At 44.0% G+C, this 14,837-nt stretch overlaps 1 protein-coding gene and 1 long non-coding RNA gene across 3 annotated transcripts in view; one reads left to right on the forward strand and one right to left on the reverse strand.

The window, feature by feature from the left end:
• Positions 1–5,835: 5,835 nt before the first annotated feature.
• NALF1 (NALCN channel auxiliary factor 1) overlaps positions 5,836–14,837 on the reverse strand; it is a 603,416-nt gene continuing 594,414 nt past the window's right edge. The window contains exons 3-4 of one of the 2 annotated variants that reach the window (XM_021065384.2): positions 9,010–9,055; positions 5,836–6,716 (exon numbers count right to left, since the gene is read on the reverse strand). In XM_021065384.2, coding sequence (XP_020921043.2) covers positions 9,033–9,055 — 23 coding nt within the window. In that variant the 3' untranslated portion in view covers positions 5,836–6,716; positions 9,010–9,032. The remainder of the gene's footprint in view (positions 6,717–9,009; positions 9,056–14,837) is intronic. The other variant, XM_021065383.2, reaches the window with a different exon arrangement.
• Positions 10,921–13,822, forward strand: LOC146398716 (uncharacterized). The gene is made up of 2 exons (XR_014819943.1): positions 10,921–12,111; positions 12,190–13,822. It is a non-coding gene; the product is annotated as an uncharacterized LOC146398716 (long non-coding RNA).

The raw sequence follows: 14,837 nt of genomic DNA on the forward strand, positions 1-14,837 counted from the left end.
AGCTGGTACCCAAACCATGGCTTTGCCCCTAAGATCCTACCACTGTTTCTACAGTAAAAAAGAAATTCGAAAACCCATGGCAGTCCCACTTCTTGGCTAGGTGTTCTGTCCAGATGTTCTGCATTGACCTCGTCTTTCCTTCCGAAATCCTGACTAGGAGAGCAAAGGAGTGAAACAAAATGAAGTGTAGGCAAATGCATCCCCACACGATGGAGCGCTCTTTTTATAATTTTTTAATTTTTTAAATTTAAGGCTTGGTAGTTTTATAAGTGTCTTAGATCTTGGAGGAAATAAATTCTGCTCCTCAAATATGAGACCTAGGGATCTCATTGTCTTCCAGAGCCAGTGTTTGGAATTTACAATCAGCTGCAGTTTGAATTTCACCTTTGCTCTACCCACCTGCCTGGCCTTGGATAAAAGAGCCAGATGCTGCATTATGTGTAGGGTTAATCGGAACGTTTTGTGTCAGGTAAACACAGCCCTGAGCCATCTCGAGTGTGAACGACCTACTTCCTCTCTTGCTTCGTGTTTCAAGTTTTGTTCCAAGGCCCAGAGGAGTCTCATTGTAGTTAATCAGTATTTGGAGCATTTCTAGAATCGGAAGCAGTTTGATTGTTCTTGCAAGTATCACAGAAGCTCCACTCTTTGGCTTCCTCTCCCTTAAGGCTCATTATTTACCGGGACCCAATATCTCCTTGCCATTTTCAATTTTTTCTAAACATCATTAATGCTTGGAAGGTGGAAAAGATTTTGGATACTTCAAAATTGTGATTCCTTCATTAATGAAGACATTCTGAGAGTCTGTTTTCCACATCAAAGTAGGTATGGGTTTTTTTGTGTGTGTGGTTTTTTTTTTTGGGGGGGGGTCTTTTTTTGGCTTTTCTAGGGCCGCACCTGTGGCACATGGAGGTTCCAAGGCTAGGGGTCTAATCGGAGCTGTAGCCACCCGCCTACACCACAGCCACAGCAACACAGGATCCAAGTCACATCTGCGACCTACACCACAGCTCATGGCAACACCGGATCCTTAACCCACTGAGCGAGGCCAGGGAGTGAACCCGCAACCTCAAGGTTCCTAGTCGGATTCGTTAACCACTGAGCCACGACGGGAACTCCAGGTATGGTTTTTAAAAGAGCAAACTTCTTCAACTTTAGCATAAAATAGGAATCATTCATTATAATGTGTGTGTGTTGTTTTGGAAGGAAACGTTTTGTGTTTAAGGTTTTACTTGCAAGCAATAGGTGTATATATATGTGTGTGTGTGTGTGTGTGTGTGTGCGTGTGTGTGTCTATACACACACATATAATATCACTCTGAAAATGTGCCATAGATATATAACCCTTTCTCCTTACATATGCACATGCATGCATATATAGTCAAATAGTTGTCTGCCGTTCTAGTAAAAATCAGATGCACTTTTCCTTTCTTGCCTGACGGTCTACTTCCAGTAGCAAGAACGCTGTAAATTTTGCTGTGACCTAGAAAGAACTAAAACAGTGCCCGAGACTGATAAGTATTGTAATGTCTAGTTACCAAATGCGATCTGCCGATTTAGGTTACTCGACATATGGATTTGATACCCATCTACATCTTTATAATTTTTTTTCCTGGTAAAAGTGAGGTTTTTATTCACTCATACAAAATTCCGGTTTATTTATTTATTTATTTATTCTGCTTTTTAGGGCCACATATGGAGGTTCCCAGGCTTGGGGTCTAATTGGAGCTACAGCTGCCGGCCTACACCACAGCTCACGGCAACACCAGATCCTTAACCCACTGATCAAAGCCAGCAATCGAACCTGCAACCTCATGGTTCCTAGTCAGATTCGTTTCCGCTGAGCCACAACGGGAACTCCTAAAATTCCATTTTAATTTTCTTTCCTTCCTGTTTTCTTCCTTGATGGGCTTCCTGCCTTCTTTTCTTTCTTTCTTTTTCTTTTTTGGCTTTTTTAGGGCTGCTCCCGGGGCATATGGAGGTTCCCAGGCTAGGGGTCGAATCAGAGCTGTAGCTGCCAGAGCCACAGCAACTCGGGATCCGAGCCGCGTCTGCGACCTACACCACAGCTCACGGCAACGCCGGATCCTTAACCCACTGAGCAAGGCCAGGGATCGAACCCGCAACCTCATGGTTCCTAGTCAGATTCGTTAACCACTGAGCCACCAAGGGAACTCCAGTGCCTTCTTTTCTTTTAAGGACTACAGGGTCTAGTGCTTAATGGTACAAATTTATTGGTAAAGAACTAAATTTTTTTCTTTTTTTTCGTAGTGATGTCGTGTAAGAGAACAAATTTCGCTTACTACTGGGGGAAAGAGAAACAGTAATATCTCCGTTCCTTCCTTCCTTTCTTCTGTCCTTCCTTCCTTCCTTCTTTCTTTCTTTTATGGTAGAACCCAGGCCAGGAGATCCTATCTCACAGAGGCAGGATCCTTAACCCACTGTGCCACAGCAGGAATTCCAATACCATCTGTTTTTTTTTAGAGCCACACCTCTGGCATATGGAAGTTCCCAGGCTAGGGCTGGAATCTGAGCTATAGCAGCCAGCCTACCCCTCATCCACAGCAACGCGGGATCTGAGCCGCGTCTGCAGCCTACATCACAGCTCATGGCAATGGCAGATCCACTGAGCGAGGCCAGGGATCTAACCAGGGATCTAACCAGAGTCCTCACGGATACTAGGTTCATTACCGCTGAGCCACAGTGGGAACTCACTCCAATACTATCTTTTTAATGAAAGAGAAGTCGACATAATGTATCACCAAATGTCAGTGCAACAGGCAATGGTGTATATTAACTCCACTCACATTAGCTGACTCTTGGTTTTGCACTCGCAACATATTCCCCAAACTGGGATTTCTCTATCGCAGAAAGAAGAACCAGTAATAAACGTGGAGAAGTCTGTTTCACACATTTGCAGCAAAAATATTATTTTCTCAGTTTTCAGCTTGTTTTCAGAAATAATGGTTTCAATATCATATTTCATTATCTCGTATGCAGTTTATAACCACCACGAGAAAAACGGAACAAGGTGATTACAAAGGTACGGGGTCTGCGTTTTTTCTGTCGGAATTAGCACGTGCAGAATCACAAGCATGTTGTCAGATGGGAAAACCATTACACATGATGGATGGTGGTAATGAGACTTGCGCATCGATGGGTGTGTGTCGACTCTGGGCAGGAGCCATTCACTACTTGTTTCTCTAGCCGACTGCAGGGAAAGTGCTTTAGTTCACGGTGTCAGCGGAGATATTGTGAGGAAGTGGTAACAGATTTTCAATAATAAATACAAAGCACAGAGATCGTTCCCAAACGAGGGTAAATGCATCTGGCAAGAAAAAACCCCTAGAATTAGAAGATTCCAGGGCTGGTTGACTTGACCTTCTCCTTCCCTGCCCACCACCCCTCCCTCATCTAAATAAGACTTTCACGTTTAAAATCCTGCACTGTTTCTCCCAGCTCTTGAACGTATCTTTTGGACGGCTTACCGCTCATGTACGGCGGGGGGGGGGGGGGGGGGGTTGGGTTCCCTCTTTCATCTGTCTGTCTTCCCCAAATAAAACTAAAACATTTGCACATGGAACTGCCCATCCCCCCGACGGTAGCAAAGACCCTTAATCAGTTGCAAAAACTACCAACAGAAAATAAAACTATTGGTTTTTTTTGCTTTGTTTTTTGGTGACATCCACGGCACACGAAAGTTCTCGGGCCAGGGATTAAATCTGCACCACGCCAGTGACAACGTGGAATCCTTAACCCACTGCACTAGCAGGGAACTTGGAAATTTTTTTTGTCCTTTTATTTTTTCTAGGGCTGTTCTCAAGGCACATGGAGGTTCCCAGGCTAGGGGTCTAATTGGAGCTACAGCAGCCGGCCTGCACCGCAGCCACAGCAACGCAGGATCGTCAACCCACTGAGCAAGGCCAGGGATCGAACCCGCAACCCCATGGCTCCCAGTCGGATTTGCTAACCACTGAGCCACGACGGGAACTCTGGAAACTCTATTGTTAAGTGATGACTCTTTGCATCATTTTGCCCACTGTCTGGAAAGAGTTACTTTGGGTCACACCAGTGACAGCGGGTGGAACTTGCATCTGTATTGCGTCATTTTCCTGAAGAAAATGGAAATGCCTCTGGCACGAAGAGAACCGTGAGGAATATTGAGGAAAAGGACAGTGGAGGGGCCTTTGCCCAGCAGAGCAGGAGGAATGTCAAGACAGTTTCTCTGGTCACAGATCTTGAAGCTGGTAAGAGACCAGCCAGAAACGAGCTCACCTACTAAGCTTCCCCCACCCTCCTCCTCCCGGCACTGCTCCTCTAAGCGCTCCCAACCCCTGTCCCCAGAAGTGGCACCATTATTTTCACAAATGAAAGATACTCTGCCTTCGTGTGTGCATGTGAGAACGTGTGTTTGCATTTGCATAGAAAACCATTTTCAAAAAAGGAACAAAAGCTGGAGATTTTTGCATTTTTGGTGGTTTTTTTTTTTTTCTGTATTTGCGCAGACCATTTAAGGATTTTCAGTCTCAACAAAACACTATTAAAACAAAGAATCTAGTAAAATATTTGTGCATGTACTGCTAAACCATTCTAGCAATTTTATTAAGCAATACCTTTATTATTTTTGAATATTCTTAACAGACTGGAACAAAACAGGGTTTTTTTTTATTCAAAACAAAATATGCATACTGTACGCGTGTTGCAGAGTTAGGAATGATGCAGAGATTAAAGTTTGTTTGAACAAAAACAAATGCCTGGGGGAATTTCATAGCTACAAACTTAAGAACTAAATTTTGTTCGCTAAGAGGACCTCTCTCTTCCACAGTTTTCCTCATCGCCCAGCTACAAAGCAAACATACCTGGAGTGCAGTTCCCAAGTGTAGTGAGAGAAAAGTAAGGAATGTGAAGTGGGTTTTTTTGTAATTATTTGTTTTGTTTGTTTGTTTTAAAAACAGCCCTTATTAATTCTTCTTTCCACTGATTCTACTGTAAACTCATAAAAGCCTTTTTTTTTTTTTTTTTGTAAGAAAGCAAATTCATAGACACTCAGCAGGTGAAATGGCCCCACAAGAAGAAAAGATACAGAGCGATCAGCTTTCTCTTCTTGTCTTCAATTATCTAGAGCATGTGAGAGTGATACAGTTTTTGCACTTGAATGAAAATGGCTAACCTATTTTTTGAAAAGAAGTTCTTTTTGATAATGCAAAATTGCATACCTTTTATACCTGGAGTAAATAAAAACCATATGTGGGGGAATACTGGGGTAGAATGGTCCAGATTCTGTATGCTGCAGGTGTTTTGAGCACTTCCACTGTTCCCTCCACAATAGAGGAGGAGAAAGAAGTCCAGATTTGCATCCTGAGTCCCCTGTTCCAGTGACAATGGCCAGAAAGCCCTCCTGTATTCCTGCACCTGAACTGAAATCCCAAGGAAAGCCCAGCACCCATGGGCTTTAGGGCAGGACTCCTCACCTTCTCACTTCCCCTTCCTGGCTGGCTGCTCCCAGCCACAGACCAGGGGAAGGCCTGGGCCCTCGGAGGGGAAGCTGGACCAACTGAGTTCATGGTAGTTTTCTTAGCTTTTGATTTCAACATAAAGATGCGTCAACGGATTCCACCTGCTATGGAGAGCACTTATTTGTCAGCTAGAAAGGGCCCCCCCGTTCTGCTCCGTTGCGAGTTTGTGCAACAGCGGCTCAGAGGCCCAGCAGAGCGTGCACAGTGCCCACTCACGGCGGCGACAAGGACAGAAGCAAGCGGATGTCATGTGCTGGGGAGGGAGGCCAGGGTGGGCGGGAAGGGTGTGGGTTCCATAGGCAGAAGGGGAGTTTTTTTATTGTTATTTTTTGTTGGTTTTTTTTTTTTTTTTGGTCTTTTTTACTTTTTATGATTTTTTTTGTTGTTGTTGTTTTTTGCTATACCGCGAGGTCATAGCTGTCATTCCGCTAATAGAAACTGACAGGACATGAAACAGAACTATCTGATGAACACACACGATGACTAGAAATATATATATCTAGAGAGAGAGAAAGAGAGAGACAGTGAAAAGACTTAGTTTACCTCTGAGAAACCGTCCCCCCAAATAAATCCTGTAGTAACAAGTGCAAAAACGAAACAAACAGATAAACTCAAATCAAAAAGAAAGCAACTAAAACCTTCAAACATTAAAACACAGTGTATAAAATGGTGTGAGAAATTGAAGTCACTTCCCAGCCTTTTAGTCCATAAAAAGCTGTGTGTGTGTGTGTGTGTGTGTGTGTGTGCGTGCGTGTGTGTGTGTGTGTCCGTGTTTGGATTCACGCTCCTCTCTTAGTTCTGCCTCCAGGCCCCGCAGGCAGGGGTGGGCAGGTGGGAGCACCCAGGCTGTGACGTGGGACAGCAGCGCGCGGCGCGGCGGCGGGCGGGCCGGATGCTCCGGGGTCCCAGGTCCCTACTCCTCGCTGGCCGAGCGCTCGTCCAGCGCCTGGATGCCGCCGAGGCCCAGCGCCGTGGCGTTGTGCGCGGCCGAGGCCGTGAGGACCGTGTGCAGGAGGATCAGCACGAGGACGCACAGTCTGAGTCTGCTGGGGCACAGTCTGGTGGCCGAGGAGGCTGGGGGCGACGTCCTGGGGCAGGGGCCGCCTCTGTCCACCCGCCCAGCGGAGGGGTTGCGGGGTGTTGCTTCTCTCCTGACGTCACAGCATTCTGGTTCATCATTGGTTAGGAAGGTTTCGTAGAGCCCTGGGGGGTGAAGAGAGGGCACCGTTACAAGGAAAGGGCGATGCGGGCCAGGACGCTCAGAGCAGAGAGGGCCGCTCTTGCTTGAGCGTCTGAGCCACCACCTCTTAGAGCAGGTCAACGCTTGTGAAGGAAAGTCAAGTGCATACAGTCTGGGTCAGCGGTCAACCGTGCTCTCCAACCAGGGCGTTTTCGTGCCTCGCTGTGCTCTTTTTGTCCTCTGGGTGGTCAGACTATGAAAGTTCTGGGCTGGGATGAATACGGAGTGAAAGGTATCATCAGGGCAAAGTCAGAACCTGAGGTTCTGGGTCAGCTGGGGGACCAGGAACCTTCAGCCACCTTTTTTCTCCCCTTTAACTGGAATGTGACTAACTGATGCAGTGCATAACGTGATTGACACCAACTAGTCAAGCTTTGGCTTATTTAGCCTATTTCCCTTATGAAACAAACAACCGATCTCGTGACACCAGAACTACAGGAACCATGCTGCTAATCACGTCCTCTCCCGACCTCACCTGGTCTGCCCTTCTTGGTGAATGGACTTCTCCGTCTGCACATCCGATGGGTGACCGTGTCCTTTGGAAAGATGTCTCTTATGCTTCCATTTGCTAGTCTATTGATGACTGCCTAGACTGAAGCCTTTAGCGTCTCTTGCCTGGGCCCCTGGAGGAAGCATCTGTGACATTCTTGTCTCGTCCCAGTCCTCCAGCGTCACCCTTCGGGGAATGTCCTTCTAGCTCACTCTCTTACTTTCCCTCTCCTTTCTTTCCTTCCCTTGCTCACAGAATCTCTTCTTTCTCTTTTCTCTTCTTCCTCTAAAAATACACAGTGTTCTTATTTTATTTTACTTTTATTTTTTAGGGCCACATCTGCAGCATACGGAAGTCCCCAGGCTAGGGGTAGAATTGGAACTGCAGCTGCTGACCTACGCCACAGCCACAGCAACGTGGGATCCGAGCGCCATATCTGCAACCTACACCACAGCTCAGGGCAACACCGGATCCTTAACCCACTGAGCAAGGCCAGGGATCAAACCTGCAACCTCATGGATACTAGGTGGGTTTGTTACCACTGAGCCACAGCAGGAACTCTAACACACTGTTCTTATTTTTAAATTGATCAATGGATATTTTGGAAACTTTCAAACTGGTGACAAAGGATAAAACAACTGACTATAATCTTTTCAACCTTGTTTCTTGCTATATTATATACAATATTTCTACATGGCTTCTTGAGCCATTTTGTATCTTTTTCTTTTTGTTTTTGTTTTTTTGGTCTTTTTTTTTAAGACCCCACTGGCAGCATATGGAGGTTCCCAGGCTAGGGGTTCAATAGGAGCTGCAGCCGCCGGCCTACACCACAGCCACAGCAATGTGGGATCTGAGCCGAGTCTGCAGCCTCCACCACAGCTCACGGCAACGCCAGATCCTTAACCCACTGATGGAGGCCAGGGATTGAACCCTTGGCCTCTTGGATGCTAGTCGGGTTCGATAACTGCTGAGCCACGTTGGGAACTCTTTTTTTTTTTTGACTGAAACATCTCATAAAAGCGTGAAGTTTCTACACAAGTTTACTGTGTTACTCTCAAGTTTGAAAAACTTAAAGATGATAGGTAGTTCTGAGGATTGGATAAGATTCTGCACATAAAGTGCTTGGCTCAGTGCCTGGCACAGAAAAATAACTTGAAAATTTTGGCTCCTGTGAATTATAATCACCACTGATAGTGTCGCAGTGAGTCCACCTAACCCAGGAGACCTAGATTAATCTCCTTGCCTTTCTCCCTCCAGACTCTGCTCAGTTCCAGACACCTGAACTGCTGCCCACTCTCAGAACACGTGACTCTCACCCACACTGTGCCACCACCAAGCTGCCTTTTCTTTCTGGAATTTTCTCTCAATGCATAGGTGGGAACTTTCATTTCTCCTTCAAGTTCCGCTCACGTGGCATTCCAGGTGCGAAGCCTGTATTCACATTCCTGGGCTACCAGGGCACTTTGTGTAATTCTTCAATACAACAATTATTGTTTTTTTCTTTTGCTTACAATTGCTCATTTTCATGTCAGTTTCCCTATTTATGTGTCACCTTAAGAGCAAGAACTATATAGTATCAACCTTGCATTCCCACGTTCCCAATATGTGGAGAAATTCCTGAACAAAATAGATACTTAACGAGATGTGTTACAGGAATAAACTCAATATATATGTATTTAATAAAAGTCTATTAAATAATATATTAGACACTGCAATCGTTAGTTTCTTTAAAAAAATGACCAAGATATCCTTATAATGATGCTTACAATAGTCATTTCTTCTTAGGCATTCAAAGGTAAACTTCACCTTCGCCTAGGTAGAATATGGAAAAAAAACTGAATTAATGAGGTCTGCAGCTCCGACATTTTTATTGTATGATATTTTCTTTTCTCAAATAAGATTCCTCACTGGTAGACAAATCATTTATTGGAGTATACGTTTTCCCAAATTCTATTCTACAAAGAAGAGAGTTTATGGTTAAGAGCAAAACAACACAAATCTTAAGGTCATTTATTTAGATCAACCGTTTAGAATGGAAGTCGTCAGAATATGCTTAACGACAGCATTCGAGTAAGAAGCTCTTCCAAAGCTGCTCAGAAGCCAGATGGCTGATTTATCGCTAAAGGCATTTCAGAAAAAATAAAGCAATTCATTCAGGCCAATAAACATACTCTTCTTTTGGACGAAAAAATCAATACTTTTCCCCTTGTCCATCTTTTGCATAAGAATTTTTATTTGGAGTTACACATGCATATTAATAATCAAATAATTTTACAAGGTATTTTACCAAAAAAAAAAAAAAAAAAAAAAAAGCCCTCAATCTCCCCCATCCCAAACTCTTCCTTCTCAGAGGCAAATACCGAACCTTTTCTTTGTTTCTGCATTACCTCCGTTTCTATAAATAACCTGTTTTATGCTTTTCTTGATTTTTCATTTTTTTATCCTTGTCTGTAGATGTCCCCCTCGCTGGCAGGACACGTGAGGTTAACCTTCGTTCTTCTCGCTCTCCAGCCCACATGCAACCCCCATTCGTCCGTGGCAGTAAGTCCCTCCGTGTTCCTTGATAAGATGTAAAACAATTCTGAACTCAGCCGTTCACCAAGCTTTTCACTTGCTCTTCCCAAGTCACTGTTTTCCTGGCGCTCATAACTAGCTCAGAGTTTTCTGCGTACTTTCTAAGTCAACACCCAATACTCGGCCAGCTGTTTCAGTTGAGTCAGACAGCCTATCAGTTTTATTTTCCTGAAGAAATAACTCCTGGAGTCTTTCACCATCTGGACCGGTTGCTTTTATGTCTGGGCACAGTCTCCGGCCTGAAAACGCCAACGAACCCTCCTCGTCGGGATGCTGGCTGCCTCCCTTCTGTGGATTTTCCGTGTCTTGTCGGGAGACTGGCAGCTAGTATTTTCCGAAGGACAAACACCTGGGAGTAACGTCTGAGAATCTCTGTGCCTAAAAATGTGTTTACTCCGCCTCACATTTGATTGGTTGTTTTGCCAAGTATGAAATTCTGGGTTAGAAATTCTTACCCTTCAGATTTATTTGAGCATGACTCTCATATTTAGTTGTGGAACCTCTGGGAGCTGTTCTTTCCATATCCTCATCTCATCGTCCTTATTCATCACTTCATCCTTGCTCTGCTTTCTGGGGGATTTGGTGCGCTTTACCACATAATAATTTTATTGAGTTTTTCTTTTTCCATCACATTTTAATTTGCAAGAGCTCTTTTATATACTCTGCATTTTTTTTTTGAAGTGACTCTTCTCATCTCATAGTTGCAATGTATTCTTTTATCACTCTGAGATTTTTACAGCACTTTTATTTCCTTCCTCCAAGCATTCTGTTTTCTCTGGCTTGCTTTTTTCTTCTTTGTTGGTTTGTCTCGTATTTTTTACGTGGGGAGCCCTTCTGACGTCTGTCACCCAGTCCACAAACTTCAACCATCTCCAAAATACAGTTCCCCTCCCAGGAAGAAAGATGTTAGTGCTTGTGTCTGGAGATGGATGCCTGGGCTGCGGAGATGGGGTCGCTTCGTACATAGGCTTCCATCCAGTCCTTTTCAAGTTGCCACCTCCTCCTAAGTATCATGCTGTCAATTCCTGTGTCTGGAGAGAGTCTTGGATGTAAATCCGGTTGACTCTTGCTCTCTGCTGCCTCAGTGCTCGCTTTTCTAGGTGTTTTCTATTTTTTTTTAATTTTTTTAAAAGGTTTAAATGATACACGTAAGCCATCTAGAATAATTCCTAGCATATAGTAAAATCTCACATAATAATACCTATGCCTCTTATCAGTTGGGATAAAACATAGAATCAGAATTTATTATTAGGAAGGGTTTCAAAGACCATCTAATTCAAATTATTTTCTGTTTTCAGTTAGCCTAAGCTACTCACAGAAAAACCTTATTTTTCACAGCTCAAAACAATATTCTAGAATAGCCAGTATAAATAATATCTAAGTACAGGAAAGTCTAAGGAAATCCTGAAAAAAAAAAAAACCCATATGATTTCAATATAATCCTTCATTATCTCAGTAATGTACATTTTATCATCTTTAAATCCAGGAATATGAGATTAATTTTTTAAATATTTGAACCTTACTGTACATTAGCTTCCTGGACACTTAAGTTTAGAAATCAGTATCGTCAAAAGAAGGGGGAGAATGACCCTAAATCTGACTTCATTAGGATGAGAAAAAAAATGAGAAGAAACTGTGGAATTTATTTTCTCAATCTTCTATTACCACAGACACGTACTTATGGGTAGACCCTGTTGTATTGTACTCTGCTTTACTATGATTTATATATTCCTTTTTTTTTTTTTTAACAAATTGAAGGTTTGTGGTGGTTCCATGTCCAGCAAGTCTAAGGTGCCATTTTTCCAACAACATTTGCACGTTTTTGTGTCTCTGTGTCACATATTGGTACTGCTCACAGTACGACAAGGTTTGCATTATTATTACATAGCCATCGGTGATCAGTGATCTTCGATGTTTTATTATAACTGTGTCGTGGACCCGCAAACCGTGCCCTTGTGTGATAGGCAAATCAACGGACACATGCCGTGACTGTCCTGGCTGCCCCGACTGCCCTACTGACGGGCCAGTTCCAGTCTCTCCCCCTGTCCTCAGGCCTCCCTCTTCCCCGAGACACAACAATGTGGAAATTGGGCCTGTTGATAGGCCTAACGTGGCCTCTGAGAGTTCAAATGAAAGGAGTCACAGGTCTTTCACTTTAAATCAAAAGCTAGGAATGATTAAGCTTAGTGGGGAAGGTGTGTTGAAAGCTGAGACAGGCTGAAACCTAGGCCTCTTGTGCCACACGGTCAGGCTGTGAGCGCAAAGAAACAGAGGACGTGGAGAACCCGCTAGGGGTCTGGGTAGAGGATCAGACCAGCCGAGAACCCGCTAGGGGTCTGGGTAGACGATCAGACCAGCCGAGAACCCGCTAGGGGTCTGGGTAGACGATCAGACCAGCCGAGAACCCGCTAGGGGTCTGGGTAGAGGATCAGACCAGCCGAGAACCCGCTAGGGGTCTGGGTAGAGGATCAGACCAGCCGAGAACCCGCTAGGGGTCTGGGTAGAGGATCAGACCAGCCGAGAACCCGCTAGGGGTCTGGGTAGACGATCAGACCAGCCGAGAACCCGCTAGGGGTCTGGGTAGACGATCAGACCAGCCGCCACATTCTATTAAGCCAAAGGCTCCTCCAGAGCAAAGCCCCAAAGCTCCTCCTTTCTCCGAAGGCGGAGAGGCTGAGGAAGCTGTAGAAGAAAAGTGTGACGCCAGCAGAGGTTGGTTCACGGCTTGAAGGAAAGCAGCCATCTCCACAACGTAAAGGTTCAAGGCGAAGCAGCACGTGCTGATGCAGAAGCTGTAAGGAGTAATCCAGAAGACCCGGCTAAGGGGATCAGTGGAGATGGCTGCACTACCCAACAGGCTTTCAACACAGACGAAACAGCCTCATATTGGAGAAAGATGCTATTAAGACTCTGCATAGCCAGAGAAGAGAAGTTGATGCCTTTAAGCTTCAAAGGATAGGCGGACTCTCTTGTTAGGGTCTAACACAACCGGGGACTTTAAATCGAAGCCAGTGCTCGTTTACTATTTCTAAAATCCTTAAGAAATAAGCTAACTCTCCTCTGCTTACGCTGTTAGTGGAACAACAAAGCCTGCACACAGCACATGTGTTTACAGCGTGGTTTACTGAATATTTTTCAGCCCGTTGTTGAGACCTACTGCTCAGAAAGATTCCTTCCAAGCCGGAGCGGCTCATTGACCACACACCTGATGGCGCAAGAGCTCGGGTGAACCATGAGCTGGATGTTATTTCCGTGTCTGCTGACACAGTGTCAGTTCCGCAGCGCCTGGATCAAGGAGTAATTTTGACTTTCAAGTCTTATTATTCAAAAAAATTCATTTCATAAGCCTGCGGCTGCCATGGATGCTGACTCCTCTGATGGATCTGGGCAAAGTCAATTGAAAACCTTCTGGAAGGGGTTTACCACTAGAGATGCCGTTAAACACATTGCTGATTCTTGGGAAGAGGTCAAAGTACCAACATTAATACGAGGTTGGAAGAAGTTAATTCCAACCCTCACAGAGGACTTGAGGGGTTTAATATTTCAGTGGAGGAAGTAACTGCAGATGCGGCGGAAATAGCTAGAGAGCTAGAATTAGAAGTGGGGCCTGAAGATGTGGCTGAATTGCTGCAATTTCATCATAAAACTTGAAAGGATGAGGAGTTGCTTCCTGTGGACGGACAAAGTGGTTGAATGTTATCTCTGCATTTTAACACCTTTGCTATATAGCTTTGTCCGTTATCTTAATTTGTCTTAATTTTAAAGAATTTTCTCTGTATTCTCTAAGAGCTTCCCAATGATTGGAAAGGAGAGTTTGACCTATTTATGTTTATTGTTGGATCTATAATGCTTGGTCTTGCCTTCATCTTCATATGATAACATTTCTAAGCATTTAAAATGTTTCTTTACCATTCCCTTTGTTTTCTATAATTTACTGTGTGAATTTATGGAAATGACTGTCTTTTCATAATTTGTAAATATGTGCAGTTATTAATTCTACTAAAACTTACCTTAAAAAAAATCACATGCACTTCAGCAAATCTGCTTAATTATCAGGATCATTGATGAGGAAAGTTAGCACAATTTGACTTCCTTCAACTCTTTACCCCTCATTATTGATTGATTGATTGGTTGGTTCTAATCAGATGTTTGAAACTTATTATTGTCAAAACATTTATTCATTTTATATCTTGCCTCCCAATAAATATGCATAATATTTGTTTTATATCTATCCTATTCAGAGGTTGTTTGGTTGCAATTAATAGGAACTTACTGAGTTAACTGAGGCCAAGCAAAAGAAGACAAAACAAAAAAACCAGGAACAGATCATGGGAGGAATCTGAGAAAAACTCAAGCCTAATCCATGAGATACCAGGCTGAGTGCACATGAGGAACTAAATTACAAAAGGACTAATTACATCAGAACCCGGTACACTCGCTACAGCCCAGGAATGACCTGTTTTCTGCTGCACACCTCCCTCGTCTCTCCTAGCCTTGGCGGGCAAATCTTTGGGCTTTTTCATGGATACAGGCATACGGGAATTCATTGCTTTGCTCTCTTAGTTAAAGTCATCGGCAACTGACTGGAATTTGCTGAGTTCCAAAGTCATACTCCCAACGCATCTCGCATCTCACTGGTCCCCGCTGGTCTCACCGCCACACCAGAGTCCCATGGAACAAACACAGCTGGGTGTGTTGGCGCCCTCTCTTTGAAGGAAAAATGGGAAGTCAGTGTTTTTCTTTCTGGTCAAATGTATTTTCCACCTTGGAGGTTATAGGCAATTTCCTTCATCCTCAAAATTCAAGAATGTTTGGAACTTGATCTAATTTCCTTAATTTTCACCAGCGTGGGGGAGAACCACATTATTTTTTAATTAATTAATTAATTAATTAATCTATTTATTTATGCCATTGCACCTGTGGCATATGGAAGTTCCCAGGCCAGGGATCGAATCTGAGCCACATCTGTGACCTATACCACAGCTGTGGCAATGACGGATCCGTAACCCACTGCACCACA

This window comes from Sus scrofa, chromosome 11, assembly GCF_054392235.1.
Source record: "Sus scrofa isolate SSC_HxYL_T2T_F1_AM1 chromosome 11, Sscrofa_HxYL_maternal_Yorkshire_Landrace_v2.0, whole genome shotgun sequence".
NCBI classification, from domain to species: Eukaryota; Metazoa; Chordata; class Mammalia; order Artiodactyla; family Suidae; genus Sus; species Sus scrofa.